This window comes from Rutilus rutilus (assembly GCF_951802725.1).
Source record: "Rutilus rutilus genome assembly, chromosome: 8".
In the NCBI taxonomy this organism is placed as follows: domain Eukaryota; kingdom Metazoa; phylum Chordata; class Actinopteri; order Cypriniformes; family Leuciscidae; genus Rutilus; species Rutilus rutilus.
In genome coordinates, this window is record NC_140222.1 from 21699462 (window position 1) to 21724649 (window position 25188).

Sequence of the window (25188 nt, forward strand, 5' to 3'; positions counted from 1 at the left end):
AATTAAACGGATCGTTCTCCCAAATATTTTGTAATTATTTACCCTCAAGTTGTTCCAAACCTTTATGAGTTTCTTCTGTTGAACACAAAGGAAGATATTTTAAAGAATGATGGTAACCAGTTGACGGCACCCATTGACTTCCGTAGTAGGATTTTTGGGTCAATGGGTCCGTCAACTGTAGAAGTCATGGGTCCGTAGAAGTCAATGGGTCCGTCAACTGTCTGGTTACCAACATTGTTTAAAATATCTTGGTTAACAGAAGAAAAAAATCATATAGGTTTGGAACAACATGAGGGTGAGTAACTTAAGTAAGGACAATTTTTGGGTGAACTATCCCTTTAAAATAATAATCTCGGTTGTATATAATCCCCAAATTTACGACAGGAAAAAAAGTAGTACATTATTATAATGTACAAAACAACTGGGATAGCAACAAAACGAACACAACAATATTACAGTAAAGTAATTTGAGGTAAGTTACACTATCGACAATGCGCAAAATGGCGACAGTTTGTAAAACGAGAGCGCGCGAGTTCGCGGAAAGTACCGGCGGTTTTAGTTAACTCGGATGTGCGTTGTTATTGACGTTGGCGAATATGAGGAAATGTCTCACAGCTGATTCAGAGACTTGCATGATAAAATAAGACACAAATGTATGTTAACAGTCTGTGACAAAGTATTTCCAGATGTACGACATTGAATGGTATACTTTCCCACTGTATTTTTTGCGGGTCGCTTAAATTATTTTTAACTGACATTATCAACACATGAGTGAGCTCACTTCCTGTACAGCAGAGGTCCCCAACCCCCGGGCCGCGGACCGGTACCGGTCCGTGGGACATTTGGTACCGGGCCTCACAGAAAGAATATATAACTTAACGTATTTTCCGGACTATAAATCGTTCTGGAGTATATGTCGCATCAGTAAAAAAATGCGTCATGAAGAAGAAAAAACATAATATAGCCTAAGTCGCACTGGACTATAAGTCGCATTAATTTAGAAATGTAGCCTATTTCACAAAAAAAATATATAAAAAAAAAGAATAATAATAATTGTTCGGATGGGACTGTTCACCCTTACGGACGTGCAGCGCTCTGAAAGCGGCACAAAAAGACTGCTTTAAAACTTTCACAGAGACCTCAGACAGAAAGCAAAAAGCCTGTCTTTAAATTGTATTTCGTTTTGTATTAATTGTATCTTAATTTTAATCAATGTTTCATCACCCAATTGGCAGGATTTAATAAGAAGTAAATATAATAGAAAATATTTAATCAGGACACGGAGGCGCGGGCGCGTGAACTGGAGCTGATCTCATAAATTAACCGAAATTCAGCGTATAAGGTAGCCTACTTGCCTCACAGACCTGAGACATAGAAAGCTTGAAATGTCTCATTTTAAACAGAACAATTCAAAACAAAAGAAAACTGACTGTTCTCTGCTTATGTAATTCGTATATGTGCATTTCTCTCTGGCGCGTTCACTATAGGCATACTGCGAAGATCGAGTCAGCATTGTCAACTTCATCTTTGCACAGAAAACACTTGTTTAAACAATTAAAATGTCTCCTGCTATATTTTACATATTCATAATCATTCATTTTGGTTCTTAAAATCGGTTCTTTGTGACAGCTTTTATGTGCTTTATTGGCAGCGCCACCTTACATCGCATCAGCACCGTAAACATGGAGATTTTTTTCTTTTGGGGGGCTTTTTGTTTGTGTTCAGGCTTTCTCAGTTGTCTTTAGGCGCGATATTACGAGTACCCTGCTAATAAAATTGCAAGTAAGCCTACACATTGGATTCACGTTTATTATTATATTTAATTGTTTTTTATATTTTTTTTTATATTTTGTTGTATTTATCCGCCGCACCTTAAAGGCCGGTCCGTGGAAATATTGTCTGATATTAAACCGGTCCGTGGCGCAAAAAAGGTTGGGGACCGCTGCTGTACAGCATTTAACTATACGAGGTAATATCTCACAGCTGATTTTGAGACCTGCATAATAAAATAAGACAAATGTAAGGAAACGGTATGTGACAAAGTATTTCTAGATGGTGTATGTACTTTCCCATCACGACCAATGTGTATTTTCTAGCATGTTGCTTAAATGTATTTTTAATTGGCATCAACACATGAGTGAGCTCACTTCCTGTATACCATTTAACTTGCCCTGTATACCATTTAACTTGCCCTGTGTAGGTTTTGAAAAATAGAAAATCTGACTAAAATGAGAGAAATAATGTTTGTAGGCAGAGAATTTGACTTTAACAGTGATTCCAGCACAATTTATTTTTATTTGCAGTTGCAAACATGGAGATGCTTAAGTATAAACATTTGAACATAAAACACTAATTATTTGAACATTAATAGTTAATAAACCATGAACAAACATCCTAAAAATATGACCCGACACACACCCAACAGGAATCAGTGGAAGACTGTACAGAGAGGGTTAATCAAATATGAACTAACTTCCCGGACAAGCCTGTTACAAGAATTTCCAGATAACTAGACATGCCAGTCAAACAACATCTTAAATTTCACCCTCTTTCTGACCTTTAAGTGACTTTTATTGTTTAATTTTTTTTATTTAACTTTATTTAAATTGATGGCAAAGTCATTTGGCTCAAGGACAGAGGAAAGGGAAATTTATAAAATGTGTTGACTCCTTCATGAATGCAGAATTTCTGCAACATACAGAACCATAAAATGTTTTGAACACACTGAGAATGTAGTAGTTAAAGTGTCCACGTGTAATTTGCTGCATAAGCTGCATAAATAAGGCATTTTCTGGATCTCTGTGCATGAGAACACTGTTACAAACAATCACAGATGCTTAAACCTGAATGGTACAAAAATTGTGAAGACATCTAAACAGCATGCTGGCGTGATTCCAACTCACCAACTGATAAAATGTCAGTATTTTGTGCAAATTCCCAGGATAAAATGAATCTGACGATCTTAAAGGCGTGTAACGGCATTTCAAGACGAAAAACAAAGATATTCCCTTTTGCACAAACAAAGTGAAAAAGTAATATGGCTTGGAGTCACAGAAGATAAAATATATATTTATATAAAATGAAGTGTAAAAGGCGAGTGTAAGGAAAACAATGCTGGCACGCAAGAAGACCTTAAAGCAATCATGATAAACACCGATCATTTTATTCCCGACCCGATTGGAATATGCTGTCCACAGTAGCTGTACAATGCACAATTGTAGGAGACCAGGTCATGGAACTGCGAAAGCGTCAACAGTCCAGCTTGTGGTTTAATAACCGGTCTTTGGAGGCTCCACGTAGGCGGGGTTGTAAGCTGGTTGAGTCGAGCTGTAGTTTGCCGGTGGAGGCGGTTGAGCGAAACCAGGCTGAGCTGGTGGTTGTATGGGGTACGCGGCCTGTCCACCGTCATACGCAGCCTGGCTGTAGGGAGCAGGATATCCTGTGCCTCCTGCAAACACAAACACAATTACAGTTCTACAGTTGAGTCACTGAGACACTGTTGGCCCTTTTTTTATGCAAACTTGTTAGGGCTGAGTAAATACATACTGTTCAAAAGTTTGGAGTCTGTAAGATATAAATAATTATTACTTTTATTCAGCAAGGGTGTATTAAATTGTCATCTTAGAATAAAAAAAACTGTATCACAGCTTCCACAAAAATAATAAGCAGCATTTTCAACATTGATGATGATAAATGTTTCTTGATCATCAAATCAGCATGTTAGAATGATTTCTGAAGGATCATGTGACACTGAAGACTGGAGTAGTGATGCTGAAAATACAGCTTTGCCATTGCAGGAATAAATTACATTTTAAAAGATATTAAATTGTCAAAATATTTCACAATATTATTGTTGTACTGTATTTTCTGATCAAATTAATGCAGCCTTGGTGAGCATAAGACTTCTTTCAAAATCATTTAAATAAACATTTTACATACCCCAAACTTTTAAACAGCACTATATCTAAAAACACACAATTTTTATTTCCTTTGGCGATATGAGAAATCTTAAATATGTGCTCTGAAATAGTTTAAAAATACGTTTTCTTTAATTCAACCAGCTGTTGTAACCAAATAGATTTTTAAAAAAATCTTTAATGCAAGAACTAAAAGTAAACAGTTTATTAAACAAAGTTATAATCTAAAACTAATCTCTTTTAACAGCAATAATTACCGACAATTTATTTTCCCTAAAACACCTTTTGAGTGAAAATGCAAACAAAGAATTCTGAATCGATTCACTAAAACGTTCTGAACTGATGCAAAGTAATAAATCATTTTTGCTGCAGACGCTTTTAAACAGCGGCCTTGCCTTTCGCACTCATGACTCATACCAGTCATGAGACAAGACAAGACAGGATTGCAAAAACTACGCATGATGAAAAGCGTGGGCTGAAACTTCACCTGTGGTGAGAACATGAAACAACTTTTACTTCCCTTTTTTAAAACATATTTTGTGGTTGAGCACCTCGTGCTTTTTTTTTTGTCGATTATACTGTGTTGAATCTTTGTAAAACTATGTAATGACACATTAAAAAAGCATAATAAAATTTCGACATTCACGACATTTACCAGCAAAACCATCATGAATATTCATACTTATCGCTCTGCCCTACAACTTTTGCTGTTCAAGCTCATTATCTTACCAGCCTCCTGATATGGGGGAGGGGGTCCCGCTACGTAAGGCGGTCCCTGATATGGTGCAGTGGGCATAGGCTGCCCACCATATCCTGGTGCCCCGCTGTACCCAAACTGAGGTGGTTTTACGGGCTGGTACGGAGGGTACTGACTTCCGTGGACAACAGGCTGCTGAGGGTATTGTGTGGATACCACTGTAGTTGTTGTTGTTGCTCCCATAACAGCTGTTGAACAAATGGAGAAACAACATGAATAATAGATAATAGTTGATGGAGGACTCACCATATATATATATATATATATATATATATATATATATATATATATATATATATATATATATATATATATAGGTCTGTCACAACTTCTCTGGAACCTTTCTGTCTTAATTATTATAAATGTGGGTCTCAAAGCCAACTTTGAAACACTATTTTATTTTTAAACTAAATTAATAAGGACAGCCTGATAACGTCTGCAACCGCAATTACAGCTGCAATTCATTTCTGGCGCGGTTAAATGGCTAAATTTAAGATGCACTAGATAGCAACTTCTTGCTGTGTCTTAATCCGTAGAAGGCCGTTTAAAACCTCAGCAATATATATGTGTATATTGACTAAGACGATTAATCAACCAACCATTTGTTTTAATTTTAAATATATATTGTGTAAATATGTTTTACAGTTTCTACAATTTGGCATGCAAATCATTTGACATCATTTAATTGCATTACCTACATATCATAATTACGTTGGCAATCCTGCTCTACAGATATCAGCATCGACCACATCAGCTAAATGTTAAAAATGGTCAATTATATCTCAATTATGAACAAATAACTTTACAACAACCCCGAATAATATGCTGACAGAAAATAAAACCAATCCAACCTATGAGGAATAGGTACTCCCGACAACATACTTCAAGCCTGTTAACTAAAACCATAAAAGTTAAACATTAACTGAAATAAAATAACATTTATAACACTTTTTTTCCAGCTAGTTGCCAAGGCAACATCATTGTACTAAAATAACTAAAACTTAAATAAAAATGTAAAAAAATAAACTATATAGACATATTTAAAAAATAAACTAATAATAACAAAAACACAACAAAATTACTAAAACCTTAAAAATCCAAATATAAAAATTAATTAAAATAAAAGTATCTAATACTGTTTTGGTATCGGTTTCATTCATTGCATGTTCCAGTTTGTCCATAGTTACTCTGTCTGTATTTAAGCACTAAAGCCTCGTTCAGACTGTCAAACTAAATCCGGTTTCTGTGCAAATCCGATCAGATTTAGCAAGTATGAATGTCACAAAAATCTAATGAAAAGCAAATTTTACAAATACGTTTTGAGCAACTTTCATGTGGTTTCGCATTTCTGGAAATCCGTTTCAGTCTGACCACTCTAATCAGATTTTGGGTTGTTACAGCAAACATTTTGCAGCAGAAACAAGGTTGTGTTGTTGCAAAGTGCCAGACGAGCAGAATATGACAATATGACGGAGACATGTTTTGAGACCGGCACACACATATGCACTCAAAAAATGTAATTCGGGAGAGCTGTGGTTTTAAGGTGCACTGTCGCTTTAAGAAGAGTACTACATTCCCAGTTCCCAGATAGGGAAGCCAAGTCTATACTTTTGAAACAAATGTTATTGAAGATGACACTGCAGCTGTCTATGAGTGTCTTGTGACAATGGTTCATCTCCTTATGTTACACATGGGCGCTCACGCTTCCTGTTTGTGGTTGCAGTGGACACAGTGAGTCAGACTGGGTGGGGAAATCACAGAGTGTTCCAGTATTTAGTTTTTCCACTCTCAAAAGTCACATTCCAGCATTTGTATCACAGGCTACAAGGTCAGAGAAAGTCTAAACTTGTGGAAAAAATGGTTTTAAAACATTTCTGCCATTTTTACACACGAAAACACATCCAGGTCGTCCATATTCCGGCCCAAAATTAAATAAAAGACTTAGAATGAAATGAATATATTTTGCATAAAAACCTTCTCATTATTTTAATACATGTAGACTTTGACTTTTGTTTTTTCTATATAATTATATTTATATATTATAACAGATTATTTAATAAAAACAATATTTTTTATAACAGATAGTCTAACTAGTATAGTATACTAGACTAACTAATATAATATAACAGACTATATTATGATCTTGATTTGTTTTAAACTGTATTTCAATAAAAATCATACTGTAGTACATTCATTTAAATTAGCATAAAAAGGCCAATTCAACAACAACTACCATGATCTATAAACTTTCATGGACATATCATCACAATGAATATGTCAGTGATGAGTTTCATGAGTTTCAGTTTGAGAAATTGCCAAATTTATTTTTACTGGCTTCACATCTGAATGTGGAATATGATGCCCATCAAAATATTTGGCAAGAAAGACATATCTCAAATTGGAAACATGAACAAGAATGGATACAATTATTAAAAAATATGCAAGTGTAGACACTTACGTCTGGGGTTTCTGCACATTTTGTAGATGCAGCAGCAGGGACAGACGCAGCAGACGATGAACATAATGATGAGGACCACAAGCCCCGCTACTGTCACGCCGACAGCGACATAGGTACTATCGTTGCTTTAGGAGAGATTATGAAAAAATAATCACATTTAGAAACACACTTTATTGTTTCAAATATGACTGGTTGCAGTTAGATTTCCCTGAAAAATTTTTAATACGACAAATATATGGCATGACTATCTGACTATAAACAAAAACAGGGATTGTGTTTGGGAAGTCATTTTCAAAACTTTGTTTGGGGATGCTAATGGCACAGAAAGAGTTATAAATGTAAAGCTGGTGTGCTGATATCAGAATAAAACAATGAAAGCAATTATTTTTCATGAGACAAATAAGACTGCTCACAAAATGCAGTCCTCTTGTTTATCCTCGGATAACTTCTCGAATAGATCGGAGCAGCAGTATCTGTTATTACACGTCCCACAACAGAACTGAAGAAACCCGCAATCAATGGACTCCTTCCACGCACCACTGCTGGTGATGTAGCCCATGCAGTCATCATCAGCTAAACAAAGCAAAAAAGATGAGAAAAAATAAGACATATTGGCCAAAAGTATCTTAAGGTATAGTTGAAAACCTTACGCTATCTTTTACTCAACCTCAGGTCGCCCAAAACCAAGTAGTTCTGCGCGGATTTGAGCGCTACGGCAAAAGCAACTGAAGCTACCGAATGCATTCAGAAGACTTATATAAGATCTATTTTATATAAGGTCTTTTTTAGAGTTTGAATAATAGGGATGTTTTGACCCAATCTCAAGAATCGTTATGGGGGCCGATCAAGCTTCTTTCTTTTTTTTAACTGATCGATATCGGCTATCCTAAGCCCGATCCTTTATTTTACATCAGCTGTCACGCAGGTATTGTGTAGTAGGTGGCGGTATGCACCTTCAAGCGGGTTTGCCAACCGCCATCAAAAGGAAAAGAAGCTCAAATATGCACTTGAGAACCAATGAGGTCTGTTCTAGCACCTCACACACACAATGCGCATATTTGATGCACACTTTTATAACGATTCATTCTAAAGTTATTTATTTACTGTATAGTTTTATCTGCCGCCATACTGCATGAGACGTTATTGCCATTACGCGTTGCCATGAGTTTCATCTTGCTTCGCACTTGACTGACAGATTGGCATTCTGACACTGCGAGCTTCATGCTTTCTAACCTTTACTCCACTTTTTTTTGTTGCAATTATTATGCTTATTGTATAGATAAAATATAACTATATATCAGTAGTCCCATATTCATACCTGTGACCACTATCATTGTAACAGATGTTTACATCTACCACTGTCTTTATATAGTGTGTGTGTGTGTGTGTGTGTGTGTGTATGTATGTATAAATAAAATCAATATACACACACAGACACACACACATTTGAGCCCCTGACAAACTCTGTCCACATTGGATTGATTTCAATAACTTTAATGTACTTGAGTGCACCAAGCACTGGGAAAACAAGTATCGGATCGGGACTCGGTATCGGCAGATACTCAATATTCAATGACTATGGGGCGCAAAAACTTGATCAGGACATCCCTAAATAACCATCCATTTTTCTTGTATGTAAAAGAGCAACACAAACTTTCTGCCTAATGTCTCCTCAAATGTTTCATGGAAGAAAAGAATATTCATTGGAACAACATGAGAGGCAGTAAATTAATGCACTACCTGTAAACTATGTTGCATGACTTTTTAGACCCAAAGTATGGGGAAATACATCACTGTTAAGATGTTTTCAAATCTCTGGAAACATGTTGATCAAACATTCAACACACAAAACAGTTCCAGAATATTGGAAAATTAGGCTAGGTTAAAAAAAATAACATCTTTATTTACTATAGACGATATTTGCGGAGACAAAAAAAGGAAAACAACAACCACAAGTAGCCAACACTTGAAACCATTAATAATATGACGGGAAAAATAACACGTGACGTGACACAATCAGAAAGATACATATGATTCAGTTTCAAGATACATCGCGATAAATTATAGAATTAAAGTTTTGACATATCATATCGTTTGTTTGTCTGTCAAGGTTGATCCAGCTATAAACTTGACTGACAGACATCGGTTTACCCGGACAAACCGTCGACAAGAACAAAGCTTAAAGGTTAATAAGCCTTTTCGTTAGGTATTTTATACACTCACCGACTGTCGCCGTCAATATTCCCGAAAACAGGATCAGAAGAACCGAGACGGTGGACGCCATTCTCCTTCAATAGCGTGTTTAGTGCGGATGTTGTAATTTGAGAAGACGCCTACAGCCCTCGATCCTGCCTTGTGGAAAGGAAGGGAAAAAGCCTAGTCTAGCAAAACTTTCAGGTTTAACTGTAAACCAGGAGACTGCTGACGTCTAGACTATAAACACGGGGTAAAAGATTAACGTTTTCCTGAAAACCATAGCCTACACAACACAACACAACACACATAGACAATGTTGGACCTACAACAATGGGAATCAATGGCCGATGTGTCACAACGTGGGTCTCATAATCCATAAAATGCCCCTCCCAACCGGGATCCTTTTTGTATGAAACGAAAACGAAACGAAGTTTAGAAGGTCTGGTGATATGCTGGTTTTGGGAACATGGATGATATACCTTTTCTTTTCTTTCTTTTTTCAAAACAGCTAGTTGGGGCCTAAATCTCTTATGTTTATATATATTTTACCCCACTATTTATTTTCTTTATTGGATATTTCGAAGCAGCGTTACGGTGATAAATAAATGATGCGTTTCGGCTGAAGTCAGTTCAGTGTTGATTCAGATCCGCAGAAAAGATCATCAATTATTAAATGAGTTCATTTAATCTGTAAAGCAGTTCTGCAAAAAATGATGTCATCGTCCAGCTCAGTTCAGTTCTCATTCAGCGTCAGTATTCAGATTAATATCATTGTTGAATATTAAGTGTTTGCTGACCCTCCTTCCAAACAGTGTGATTGCTTACAAATTGTAGTCCATTACAGATTCCAAATTACATGACAAAAAATGTAGTTAGTAAGGTAATCCACTGCATTACACATTTTAGGTGATATAATTAGATTAATTGTTGTCTCATTTATCACATCAAATTGAATAGGATAATATTGTACCATATTGATTTTTATAACGTAATATAATCTAATTAAAATTACTTTTTTTTTTTGGAATCTGATTACGTAATCGGTTACTACGCAGCACTGATGCCAAACTTAAGTTATAGAAGAAAAGATGACACTACTTCTTTTACATCACAGCTTTAATTCTTTGCCTTAATTCTTAAAGTACTCCAGTTAATATGCATATTTTCCTCTCAAGCCTGCTGAATCTGCTGACTGAACCAATGAGAATTTCACAGTCGGATGATCATGCCTTCATTGCGAAATTTCCATAGTGGACATTTCATAATTTTGGACTTTTCAGGGTGTTAAAGGGTTAGTTCACCCAAAAATGAAAATTCTGTCAGTAATTACTCACCCTCATGTTGTTCCAACCATGTAAGTCTTTCGTTCATCTTCGGAACACAAATTAAGATATTTTTGATGAAATCTGACAGAATTTTGACTCCTCCATAGGCTTCCAGTGTGACCGAAACTCACCGGCCCAGAATAGTTATTAAAACATCGTTAAAATAGTCCAAGTAACTACAGTGGCACTACATTAAGTTTATCATGCGACGAGAATACTTTTTGTGCGCAAAAACAAACAAAAATAACGACTTTATTCCACTTTTCATTTCCTTCTCTCTGGGCCTCGTAGTGTTTTTGCGCTGCGCGTCTGTGTTGCACGTCATCACGCAACACACACATGACCGGCGTCGGCCAATAGTGAGCCTACGTGGTGACGTGTAACACAGACGCGCTGCGCAAAAACACTACGCAAACCAACTAGACATCCAGAGAGAAGGAAATGAATAGTGGAATAAAGTCGTTATTTTTGTTTGTTTTTGCGCACAAAAAGTATTCTCGTCGCTTGATATACTTAAGATTGAGCCACTGGAGTCACTTGGACTATATTAACGATCTCTTTAATAACTTTTCTGGGCCAGCAAGTTTCGGTCACACTGGAAGCCTATGGAGGAGTGAAACATGGCTCAGATTTCATCAAAAATATCTTAATTTGTGTTCCGAAGATGAACGAAGGTCTTACGCGGTTGGAACAACATGAGGGTGAGTAATTACTGACAGAATTTTAATTTTTGGGTGAACTAACCCTTTAAATCTCTTTTTTGGCCCTGCATTTTACATGTAGAATAAACTGCCACACATCCCTCATCAGGCCTATGATCGGAATATAAAACTATCCTAACAATTGTGCAAGCACTGTACAGAATAGGCTACATTTTAATAGTTAGATAAAAGTCTATACACTAAACACACTTTTTGTGTTAATCGCAGTTCATGAAGGTGTGCACAGGGACAGGTTCATGAATGAATCATTCTTTCGCTCTAATTTCTTTTTTCAGTGAACCTATTCACAAATAGCAATGATCAGGCTTGTTTGAAATGCCAAACGCCTCGCAGGGAAAGCAGACAAGAGTAGGCGACTGCAGTCAGTGGAGGAGTGAAAGTGCAGTCAAGATGGACATTCTCACTTCTTGTAGTGAATCAGCCACCTACGTGTCGTAAAGGCAATTGCACGAATCACACTTGCTAATACATTTAAATTCTGTGTTTTTTTGTTTTTTTATAAAAGTAAATATGAACAAGACCTCCTTTTAATTCCCCCACTGATGATTGAAGAAATATGTCACTAGAGAGATTGACATTTTGAGTGAACATTATGAGGTCAATTTTTTTTTTTTTTAGTGAAACACCAAAAAAAAAAATTCACTCAACTTAACTTTTTGAGTTATGTTTTTGCTTTGATTTAAGTTGTATGTACTTAGAATATTAAGGATTTTAACTTGAAAATTTTTGTTGGCATAATTAAACAATTGACCCAACTACTTATTTTAAGATTTTCAAAATTTTGTTGAAATATTAGCCTACTTTTTCAAGTTGTCTGTACTAAACACATATAAACGACTTTGTCAACTGTTTCTCTTACGGATTAACAAATTTAAAGGTCAAAACAGTAAAATATAATTATGGAAGTTTCAATAGCCAGTGTTTCTTTGAAAAAAATTATTTCTCAAAATAAACAGGAAAAAAAATCTATTTTTGTCTAATAGCCTGACAATTAGGAGGACCAATAGTATAGGTGATCCACCCGGAAGTAAAAAATCCTCCGCTATACCTTTAAAGGTGACAATGTACTTTTAAAACATTGAAAAATAATCAACATTACATTTGGTACTTCACAGAGACTTCTTAGAACGACGCCTTCTTCCAATATGAGGGCTACATCACTGCAGCCGCACGTAACCGCCACTCTTTGTCAGGGTAGGAAAAGAGGAATCAGTTGCATGAATAACTGATTTATTGAATATCAAAAGGCATACAAAAACAGGAACACAGGGAGGAACTAGATGTACCGCATGGCGGTACAAAATATGACCGCCGCTCAGGCCTGCACTGGCTTTCCACAAAAATAAATGACGTGGAGCAATTTGGCTGTATTGCGTGTTTATGTATATAAGTTGTATATTTTAAAAGACTGTCTGGAGTATTCCTGTGGATCATGGATAATTTAGAGTTTTGTAATTATTTGCTATTACTATTTAAGTTTTATATCAAAAGTCATTAGTTTAGACACTTAACATCCGCAACGTGAAAATGTCACATTCATAACAGTGGTTTTCCCTACATAATGTATTATAAAAATGAGTTTCAAAAACACACTTATTGTGTTCAAGCAAGTCTTTTTCATGCTACATTGGTAGTTTGTTTAATAATTTACAGAGTTTGTAGGACACTTGTAAAGTGTGTGTATTTCATGTTATGTCCATAACGCTGCTAAAATGTATTCATAGGATGTAAAATATTATATGAAATGTGAGGATTTTGCAAGAATCAGAGGACAGAGGTTACATTAAAAGTTATGTAAATGAATTCACTGATACTAATTTTATCTATGTTTAAGGCATTGTATCTACCAATATAAGTCTAACTGTCACATGCATAATGTTGAAACTGTTGTATAATAAAAGGGAAGAACAAATAAATAATAATATAAACTATATATTTTCTGAAAGCGTAGACTCTCAGGATGTGATCTAACATGGCATGAAACATGTCCCACCCACCTCATTAGTATACTGCCCAAGCATAACACATTGGGTATTGGTAAATCGGGTATATGGCTGATACCTAAAAAAAGTAGTAGTATGTGCATGTCTGTCTGTGTGTGTGTGTATGTGTGTGTGTTTGTGTATGTCTGTGCGTGTATGTATGCGTGCGTATATGTGTGTGCGCTTGTGTGTGTGTGTCTGTGCGTGTGGATGTCAATGTGTGTGCATGCTTGCGTTTGTTTGTATTCCTGCATGTGTGTGTGTGACAGTATCATCCTAAACCAGCAACTCTTCGCTCAGCACCACCATCTACAGGCCGATGAGTGTACAGTCACTAAATGTGCACATAAATGAATTTATTTTATACCCCCCATGGATGAAATTCTACGAAACTTAGCATACCCCCAGAGGATGTCAAGTTAATCATACACATGAAATATGGTGCAGTTCTGAACATCTCAACTGAAGATAGGGGCGATTAAAGCAGAATAATATCGCATTTTCATTTTTTATGGGAAGGGGCGCAAATCACTAATGAGTGATTATGGGCTAGGTTGATGTGGGCCCTTAAGACCAACATACCATAAAAATTTCTTCATCCTCGGTGCCACGGTTCAGGTAGTTATTTAGGAAAAACTGCATTTTTTGGGAGATAACTTATCTTGCTACTTATCTGTAAAAATAAGGTTATTTTTATTTCACCAGTAGGGGGTCCCATAAATATTCAAGTGGTGTAACTTCACCTCACATTGCATAAAAGTCCAAAATCTTAAGGGTGTATTTTTCTCCAGCAGGTTTGCTGTCCGTTGTCGACTTTGTTGAGTTTGACATTTTTTATGTTCTCCTGTAGACCTTTCTTTAAATTCGCTTTTTTAAGATACAGTAAGATATTTATTTTAACAATCAAGCTTTACACATTTCTCACACATATAGAAATATGTAAATACAAAACAGCATTTAAACATTTACAAAATCTATAACAGTTAAAAAAATAGACTCCATCTCAAAAAACAATGTAACCCGAAACATAATCTAAAAAAAAGAACAGTGAAAGACTGTACAAAAACATGTGGTTTCCTAATGCTTTAACAAAGGTTCCTTAAATAAAAAACCTTTTCAACAGGTGAAAACAGCAAGTCAGTGAGACTCGAGACAAAATTATAGAAATTCAGCATCACTCATTGTAATTCAAATTCAACTGCATTTTAGACGCTCAAATGAAAAACTCAACATGGAAAACATTGACACTTTCTTAAAATAGAATCACAGATCCTGACAGAAAAATAGACTAAACTACAACTTAAAAATGACCACATTTTATTTTAGATTTTTGTTTTTTTAGTGTATCAAATTGTATCAAAAGATATGCAATTTATTACACAGTTCAATATTAGTATAATAGTAGAATGAATAACACTGAAAGCTAAAACTATTGTAGAAACAATTTACACTCGTAAATCGCTAGTAAAACTTTCACAATTAATTACAAATAAATGTCAAATAGAGTTAAACTGGAAATTTTGAAAATTAGAAGATGGTATTTTCTTTTAAAACTTACTCCAATAATCTTTATTTTATTTACAACTTAATAAAAAAATCTTTACTTTTAGTGTGTGTCGCAGGGCGAAACCTAAACGATTGAAAATAAAACAGAAATAACAGACTATAACACATCCACTAGTCTTCTATAATCTGCATCGAATGCGGGACATTCTTACTGACGAGTGAAAGTGCGTCAACAAACCTAAGCAATCCAACAGTGACTGATGTGACAGACGCTTGTGGTTTAGTATCCGGTATTCGGTGGCTGCATGTAGGCAGGGTTGTAGGCCGGCTGATTGAATGTCTCTGGGGGCGGATAAGCACTACCGGGCTGGGCAGGGGGCATCATGGGATACGTGGCCTGACTTCCGTCATATGGAGCCTGAACATTGGGATATCCAGGGCTTGCTGGAAATGCAAAAAGACACAAATTATTTTCAAGGAAAATATCAGTACATGGTCTCAATCTACTAGGTAGGGGTTGCACGACTACTGATTTCTCCCAGTCAAAACAATAGTTACTTGAGTACCTGTGGTAAAAAAAGACAAAAACAAGTGCCAACAAGGGTTTCAGAAGGGTGCTTGCGGACAACCCCTTTGCTGCCGATATGCGCCTTTGATGCACACTTTTGCCGAGTCCGCACTGAAGTGAACTCCACAGAAGACAGTCATAGCGGTGTTACGTCGCAAAAGTGCGAACTCGCAGGAAGACAAGCGAGTGTTAAGGGTGCCATTTTGGACAGGGCCATTATAAACTTAGCTTCCGCGTCTTTGATGTCAAACAATATGTGCATACATATATTAATGACATTTTTACAGTTAGCCTAGGGGTATTATACAACATTCGCATCCTCATAACATTTCACAGGTCTACAACAGTAAAAACAATAACTACTCGCATCATTTCGATTTTTACTCAAATGGTTCAATATAGTTTATAATAGAATAAGACAAAATGCATGTAGTCTATTTGCTGTCATCGACCTCCTGCCACAAACTGGCTGCGTCTGAAATCGCATACTAGGTACTTATTTTGAATAAGTACCTATAAAAGTATGTTCTGTATAGTATGAATATGTGTACCGGTAGTATGGATGTAATCCGGACGTACTACATTCGCCATGTTGTCATTATGCAGTTGTGGCCTAATGTTTAGAGAGTCAGATGGCGCTTTTCCACTACACAGTACCAGCTCGACTCGACTCGGCTCTGTTTGGTTTTCCACTGTGTAAAAGTTGTACCTGTACCTGCTTCCAGGTACTTTTTTTCGTACCACCTCCGGCGCGGTTCTAAGCGGGCTGAGGCGATACTAAAATGTGACGTGAAATCATGGCAGACTGCTGATTGGTCAGAGAGAATCGTCACTATTCACTGCGTCATCATTGCACGCGCCAGACGCAGTATCCTGAATAAAAAACAGCAAAAACAAAAACATCCAAAAACAGCATACACTCAATTTCCTCCATTGTCCTGTGTGTGTAGGTAGCGGGTGTGTCTCGCGCGTCTCGCGTAAAAGATTAAGTCACGGCAGTTTCCTGCGGTGTCGCTATGACGACCAGGTACTATTGTGGAGGTACTATCTGCAATGGAAAACGGAGCGAAAAGCGAGCCGAGCCGAGTCGAGGCGAGGCGAGTCGAGTCGAGCTGGTACTGGTAATGGAAAAGCGCCAAGAGACTTGTAACCTGAAGGTTGCGGGTTCGAGTCTCAATACCAGCAGGAAATGACTGAGGTGCACTTGAGCAAGACACCTAACCCCCAATCGCTCCCCGGGCGCAACAGCAAAAATGGCTGCTCATTTTTACCTTCAATATTATAGTAGGTTAATGAAGCCAATAGGCTACAACTGACTCCCATAGTTTACAGCATTAGTTAAGAGATTTGTCTTCCTTTAGAAAAGTTGCCATGTATTGTACCTGATATCCAAAATAATCAATATTGAATCGAAATCAAATTGAATTGCAAGCTTGTGAATCGAAATCGAATTGAATTGTGAAATTTGTGTCAATACCCAGCCCTAATAAATAAAGCTCTGTATGCTTTAGAATCTCGCTGTATTTGGATGTCATACACCGATCGGTCTGCACAGCGCCACTTCGAGTCGAACACACCTTAAATCTGCGGTGGTCAGGAGGTACAGCGGCCACATGCTACAAGTCGTAGCTCTGAGAAAATGACCAGTTTACACGTTGTAATTACAAGTTCTACATGTACGTGAAGGCTTTTTATAGTTCAGAATCATTACGGTAATTACGACATGTCGTGAACGCCCCTTTAGCTTTAACCCTTCAGGCTTATTTTGAAAACTACAGGTATGTCTGTGTTGGAGCAGGGTTGGAAGTTTTTCTCCCCTCCTCTAGGTCTTCTCACCGGCTATGTGGTATGGGGGTGGGGCTCCAGGTGCGTATGGCTGTCCGTGATATGGTCCCGTCTGCATAGGCTGAGCGCCGTAGCCCGGTTGGGTCGGCACAGGCTGGTATGCTGGATACTGAGCTGGCTGCATGACAGGCGGCTGCTGCTGCTGCTGCTGCTGAATGCATTGCGTATTCATGACTGTGGTTATGTGCGTTCCTGACACAGCTGTGGGAAAAACAAGACAGAAAAAAATATATATAATTCTTATAATTTTACTACCAGCCTAAATAATGTAACATTGTAACGTTCTATTGACACTAAAACACTTACATCTATGTGTTCTGCATATTTTATAGATACAGCAGCTACAGCATACGATGAAGAACACAGCGGATGCGACCAAACTCCAAATTATTCTTGAAAGAACGGCCTGGGCACTTTGGCTGCTGGACAGACTATGACAAAATATGAAGCAACAAGCATTATAAATCTCTGAAATCGTATTTATATTACATTAAATATTACATTAAAATTCACTTCTACACTCTCTACAATCAACTTAGCTCACAATACTTTTGAGATACAAAGTTATTATATCTAAAAAATTATATATATAATTTTTTTCAACTAAAACGTTTTTATAACAAACAGTTTTTATTTGGTCCTGCCTTTTCTTGCCTTGGACACCCTGTTAATCCCCTCAACAAAATGTTTTTAATATTGCATCATGCTTCTTCTCTCTTGCCTCATTCGTCTTTCAGTTTACTTTATAAATGTGAACGCAATAAGCTTTCGCAGCCAAACGTTACGTTCTTTGTTCTTTAATTATCAAGCAAAGCATTTTCCCACCTTGCACTACACAAAGTGGCTGTTAAAATTGTATCGTGTCAATCTGTGGGATGCATCTTGCAAGCTGCTGTTTATTAAAAACGACCACAACCTCTGTAGGAAACGATGCGAGGAGCGACACACGGAGAGACAAAGCCTCAAGTAACACATATCGCAAAAACATAAAAAAAAAAAAGTTAATTTGATTAGGTTGCAGGTTTGAGATTAACCTCAACAATTAGATACACACCAAATATTTCAGAATCAATCAATCTGGACTTGGCAGTTCACTGATTTATCACTAGTTAGGCTAACAGTTACAGATCATGAGGGAGAAATTAAAGCAATAGCTGACCCAAAACATGAAATCAAATTTTCTCTCCTTTTGTGGAATAGGACTTTTGGGTCTAAAAGACATTTGGATTAAGACAGAATAGAATTAAAATGTCTTACACATCGCAGACGTCTTGATCGGTTAACCTTGAAGCAGAACTGGAGCAGCAGTATCTGTTGTCGCAAGACCCACAGCAGTGCTGCCCGTTCTGGCATTTTGTAAAGGGCTTGTCCTCGTTACTGCTGGTGGTGTAGCTTCTACAGTCATCCCCAAAACCTTAAAGAACAGGGGAAATGTGACACATTTTATACAAAACAAACAACCGATAAATTCGAAAGTATTAGAATTTATTTATTTACTGTATGTAAACCGCCCAAAAACAAGTTTAAAGTGTTTCTTTATAACTTACAGACTGTGAATAAACCCGCAGACAGGAAGTTCAGGAACAGAAGAACCGTGAAGGTGGAGGCCATAGCTCTTCTTCTGATACAGTCGGCATCTAGTCATAGTTGAAGGCGTGGCGAGGGTGGAATCGGCGTGGGGAAAAACACTGCGAACATCGTGTGTATTTGAATGACAAAAATGTGGTATTGCGAGTCATTGACGCCTGCCGACCGGCAACGGTACATTGTAAAATTAACTGCAATAGGTTATGATAGCCCTTATTTAATTAAAAACTGGGTCAATGACCCAACCAATTGGCCGGAGGTGTTGTTTCCAGACATATTTTGTTATCTGGTTGAATCTCTAAGACATTGCGGTAGCTGTAGTAGCGGTAACATTAGCCTATACTCAGTCAACTTATGTTGCATACTATAACTCCATACAATCTTGTCACTTACCAATTGTACGTATGCTTCACTCCAAACTATTAATCCTTTTGTAAAACGGTGATCAGTAGGGGAGACCGGGGACAGGTGCAACACTTAGTTGTTACCCCCCGTTCCTTATTTCCATTTCAGAAAGTTGGCAACCTTAGTTGCAACACAACCCAGGGACGGTTGCAACATGTTAAAAATACCTTAAATTTCATTAATTAACTTGAGCTTTTTGTCTCAATGAGCATAGAATTCTGAAAATATTAACTGTTTTAGGCCTACTATAATATTATAGTTTTATCTATTTCAATAATATTATTGTAGCCTATTATTTATTTATTTAGTCATATTGATCAAATAACAGTTATTGAGTTTTGTTTGTTCATGTGTAGAACATAGGCCTACATAGATTCAATGTGCAGGTGTTACAGATGCTATTCAATCTCTCCAGCAGTGTCAGACAGGAAGAATTGAACAATTTGCAATGCAGCAAACTTTTATTAAACATGCAAATTATAACTTGTTGCAACCGTCCCCAACCCTATCAGCCATGACAGAACATCATGTGCCTGCTAGACACACTGACTCTGACACATGCTTACCATGGCACTTAGAAGTCAACAAAACAATATTTCAAACTAAGTAAGTTTTGATTAATTCATACAAAATGTCAGGACAGTATGACAAAAATATATCTCATGAAAAAATTTACTTTCATACCTCCAAAACAAGTTTTGTTCAATAAATGCAGCAGCAGTTGTTGAATATGTCTACTGTCTTCTTGGTGGGGGGAGGGTCTAACTGTGCATGTACAGTATGAGTGTCATCACTCTAACTTGTTTCTGATTGGAGAAAAATGGCATGTTGCAACCATCCCCATGTTGCAACTGTCCCCGGTCTCCCCTAGTAGGCTACGAAGTTGCCGAGGGACTGTGCTGACAGTTATCCCTATAAAGTTGTCTAACTCACAGACTGCAGTCTACTCCAATAGGTTCACGGCTCGCGTCATGAGCCTTCAGCTGATAATACTAATGTGAATGAGACATCCCTTATGAAAAACAACTATAGGAATCTTGTAGTATTTTGGGACAAAATATTATAGTAATCCTATAGGAATACTATAATATTTTGGGACATACTAGAAGTAGGCTACTATAGAGGTATTGCAGAACATCACATAAGTATTATACACTAGGCCTACTATAGAAATCTTATAGGATTACTATAGTTCTTTTTCGTAAGGGATGTAGACAAAACTAGCCCACCACTGCCACGAGTTTAACACCCACTACTATATCACAGGGATCTACTCACAGTAATCTCAAAAAAGAAAGCTCAAAAGCCATTTTGTCCTCATTTCCGGTTCCTGTGTGTTTATTAGGGAGGATGTAGAACTTCAGGTCATAATTTGTTTGTTTATTGGCGGTACAGAAAACGACACAGCAACTCTTCGGCATGATTGCCCCGTGTATTTCAATGAGCGCCAAGGCAATGTTTTCCCCCACGGGCTAATTCACATCACGTGACGGGGCGTTCCCGGGGGCGTTCCCAGACGACCGTCTCGTGAATAATAAAGTTCAACTTCAACTGCAACGGTTAAACGAAAGCGAAAGAAGTAGAAAAAACTCGTGAAAGTTTCCTGAATGTGTAAATATGAAAATCCACAAAGAATTAAAATGAATCTTTTTTTTTTTTTTTTTTACATTTAAGAACAGAATGTTATATGAAAAATTATTCGAATTAATACGTCTAATTTGGAGCGCCTTATGTCAATCCAGTGTCTGATTTGATCATTGACAGTAAAAGAAATGGACACAGGATTCAACAGAGAAAAGTGAAGTCAATTAGAAGCACTCACTTCCTGATGGCTGAACGTACTGCGCAGACTCAAACTGAGCTTGACGACGTAGATGTGACGTGAGCAACCCGTCTGTCTTCTAGTAGCTGTGCCAAGAGAAATCTGAATCATTCCCTTCCAAAACTTGCAGAAACGGAGAGTGTGAGTAGGAGGTGTCCATGAGGTAGGAGCAGGAGAAACTTTTGCTAAGTATTCTGATTAATTATTTTGTCATTTTGCCTCCACGTTCCCCCGATTGCCCGCGAACTTCTCCTCCTGTCCATATGGTAATTTTTCTACTGTGCGACAGAGAGTCGCGTGGTTATGACGCAATCGTTTGCCTATTTTTACAAAAAACTGCTTCTACGGGGCCATAACGTAAGATACAAGGTTATGGAGCCTTTTATACATTTTCGTGTTTCTTTAGAAATAAATAATGGACAAATGGAGTCTTTAAACGCCTCAGATGTAAAGTTATTCGCTGTCAAAGTGACGCCAAAATGAATGGGAGTCATTGGAATGCTAACAGCAGGTGATGGTCTGCTAATCAATGGCGGCGCCCGGGGAAGCTTCAGTTTTTTCTGAAAGATTAACCCCTTGGATTTGATAGAGTAACGTTCAAAACGTAGGCTAAGATAATTTTTAGATAATGTGGAGATGTTATAATAACTTATTTAACATAAATACATTTAGTTTAAGATGTATGCACTTTATTGACCATAAAACAAAAGCGGGTCCATAAAATAATACATGTCAAAACAATGGGTCTCATCCACCAATAATTGCGTGGATTATTTCGTATTTGTAAACACAGGAGAACTTCTCACGAAAAAATCTCCCCCTAAATCACTGCACGTAAATACCGAGCGGCAACCTCTCCGTCTCTCTCTTGAAACCAACATGGAAGTGAGTTAAACTGCAATTCGTTGACTGGCCGCTTGAGGCTGGTATCAAAAGTGAGTCAAATCTGTATCTCCCCCATGTTAAAATGGCAAATTTACAGCAGAAAAAAACGTGTTTACAGCCTGGTGTCTGTATGTGGCTTTGGTCGATACAGCTAATTGTGCCCTTCATGACAACTGTGAGGGGGGGTGAATGAACTCATCCGTTTAAATTATATTAAGCCTTAAAATTTCTGCATAATTAAGGGTGTCCACTTTTGAGTGACAGGTGGATTCCCGCTGCTGTGGTCATTAGTCATCATTAGCCGTTTGTCTGCTGTCTGTTAGCCGTCATGTTACCTCAGCTCATTGCCTGACTGTAAAAATAAATAAATCCGGGAGTGACGCGCTGCCAAGATGGCGACGGTCGGCCACGCCCACTTTAGGCTTCAAAAACGGTCTTCAGAAACCTACGGGTGACGTCACGGACACGACGTCCATATTTTTTTACAGTCTATGGTAAATACGCACATGTATTTGTTCTTAATCTCGGTTTAATGCTAGAGAATTTGGAGTATTCCAAAAAGCAGCCATGTGCACCAGTCGAAAGCTGTCGATTTGTTCGTGAAAACGTTCGTTTCATTTGTGCGTACACATGCTTAGTGAATGAAACCCACTGAGTCCAAATTCTTAATTTAAAATAAAGTGAAACAAACAAACAGTGGGCTGTGATAAAAAAAAAAAAAAAAACACTAACAAAAATTTGTTCTATAGAATGTTTTGCCATCGTCCCTATTAGGTTGTAAAAATATATATTTTTGAATGTTCTCTGAACATAAAGGGTTCAAGGGCCCCTATTATAGATTTTTGAAAATGACCTTTCATGTAGAGTGTAATATAGCTCTAAGTGAATGAAAACATCCTGCAAAGTTTTAAATCTGAAAGTGCATTGTTTATAAAGTTATTGTCTTTCAAAAGTAAGAGTCGACTCTCTTACTCTGAGTGTAACGTCAGCGGGTTGAAGAAGAAGACTAAGGTCAAGCGAAGATACAAAATATTTATTTCCATAGGCAAAATCTAAACAAACTCGAAACAGTGTGCTAGTGCACCAACCTGACAGGAGTGAGAAGGGGAGCTTAAATACAGAGGTGATAATGACACGACAACAGGTGATGGTGATGATGATGGGTGAACACAGGTGAAGAGGATGATAATGACGATGTGCAGGTGAAGGTGATGATGGAGGATTCTGGGAAGTGTAGTGCAGACACAGACAAGAAGGCGGTGAATGTGACACTGAGTCAATGAAATGAATCATTTTTCAAGCCATAAGCCGTTTCGTTGTGACGTCAAGACGAGTCTTTTGAGAATAATTGAAAATGTGGTGATGTGCAAATGTATATTATGAGAAAATTAAACAGATTATTGACCTTTGATTGCATGTAAACCTGTTGTAGGAAACTCCAAAACAACATTGGAAACTTTAAAATAGCAAAATAGGGGCACTTCAAAACCGTCTAGCCTATGTATGAGTGTTTAGGCAACATTCCATTTTATCATTTAGCAAACATGGGAATGCTTCAGAATGTTCAGAGAACATAAAACAAAACATTAGATAAACGTCCAATAAAAAATATTCAAGCGTGGAAAAGGGTCCAGTGTTGATAAGTGTTTGATAAATATGGTAATTCTACCTAAGCACCATATGTAGCCTGGCCAAAGGGAACAGGATACCCTGGACCTGCTGGAAAAAGCAATAACATATTTTTGATTGTTCAATAATTAAAGATAGGATCTTTTTTATCTCTTCATTTTTAAAATGTAAAATTTCTTGTTTTGAGTTTTCGGCATTATTCGGGCTGATTGTAAAGCCATTCTCCTGGCCAATTGTTGCCACAATCCCGTTCTCAAGAACTTACACACATAGTTACGCAAGACTTTGTTCTTGACATGCACAGACAGCATTGCGGGCATTTCTGCACAAAACAGAAAAAGAAGCAATTGAGATGTTTTTTTCTTCGCTACTTCCGCTCACATTTGCATGGCTCATTTGTTGCATTTATTGATTTGACTGTTGGATTGGAACAAAACTTAAACTGAATTGAGCTGGAGGATGCCACCACTGTTTTCTGCAGAGCTGCTTTATAGCTGTTTTGACTTAATTTTATAATTGAAGAATTTTTCAGTTATTGAACTGAACTGAATCAACATTGAACTGATTTACACGACAACAATGTACTAAAGGTTTTCCTTGCGACAAACGACAACATTGTCAAAAAGATCCCTGTTCACACGGATCTGCGATCTAGCTTCGAATTTTGACTTTGAACTCACGTTTTTGCGGTAGCTCTGTATATTTTTATGGCATCGCTGTCGAAGAGTAAGTAGCTGGTGAAGTGGATTTACATATTGAAGAGTTAAATAAAGTTATCATGAGCATTGCAAAGTTTGAAGCGGGTGTCATAGCAAATGTCAGGAAGATTTTAAAACAAGTGGTTCATTCATAAATCCGTGAATAGTGAATCAGCCACCTATGACACCAAAGGCGGCTATCTCACGAATCACACTTGCTAATACATTTAAATTCTGTTATATAAAAGTAAATATGATGAACAAGACCCTCTTTGATTTTCCCCACTGATTGAAGAAGCCCGACATATGTCACCACTCACCACAGAGACATTTTGAGTGAACATTATGAGGTCAAAGAAATGTATTAAAGTGAGACATACACTATAAAAAATTGTTCTCTCAACTTAACTTTTTGAGTTATCTTTTTGCTTTTAAGTTGTATGTACTTAGAATATTAAGTATTTCAACTTACAAAGTTTTGTTGGCATAATTAAATAATTGACCCAACTACTTATTTCAAGTAAACTAGATTTAAAAGTGTCTGTACTAAATACATATAAATGACCTTGTCAGCTGTTTCCCTTACAAATTAACTAAATTAAAGGTCAAAACAGTCAAATATCCAAGAGTTTCAATAGCCAGTGTTTAACATTTAAATGAACAGGAAAAAAAGCTATAAAATAAAATTATATTTCAATTGGTCAGTGTTTAAAGGTGACAATGTACTTAAAACAATGAAAAAGGATCAAAATGGAAGTTACATTTGGTACTTCACAGAGACTTCTTAGAACGACGCCTTCTTCCAATATGAGGGCGACATCACTGCAGTCGCACGTAACCGCCACGCTTTGTCAGGGTGGGTAAAGAGGAGGAATCAGTTGCATAA

The 25188-nt window shown here is 37.2% G+C and overlaps 2 protein-coding genes across 2 annotated transcripts; both read right to left on the reverse strand.

Annotated features, from left to right (window-relative positions):
• Positions 1-2258: 2258 nt before the first annotated feature.
• Positions 2259-9726, reverse strand: shisa10.1 (shisa family member 10, tandem duplicate 1). The gene is made up of 5 exons (XM_084417637.1): positions 9356-9726; positions 7546-7705; positions 7133-7257; positions 4647-4862; positions 2259-3448 (listed from the first exon to the last, which is right to left on the reverse strand). Exons 1-5 carry the CDS (start codon positions 9414-9416, stop codon positions 3270-3272), a joined length of 741 nt encoding a protein of 246 aa, XP_084273763.1. The 5' UTR covers positions 9417-9726; the 3' UTR covers positions 2259-3269.
• A 4157-nt stretch (positions 9727-13883) lies between these two features.
• LOC311296009 (uncharacterized protein) lies at positions 13884-18959 on the reverse strand. The gene is made up of 5 exons (XM_084417639.1): positions 18824-18959; positions 18534-18690; positions 17583-17707; positions 17268-17477; positions 13884-15307 (listed from the first exon to the last, which is right to left on the reverse strand). Exons 1-5 carry the CDS (start codon positions 18885-18887, stop codon positions 15144-15146), a joined length of 720 nt encoding a protein of 239 aa, XP_084273765.1. The 5' UTR covers positions 18888-18959; the 3' UTR covers positions 13884-15143.
• Positions 18960-25188: the final 6229 nt, after the last annotated feature.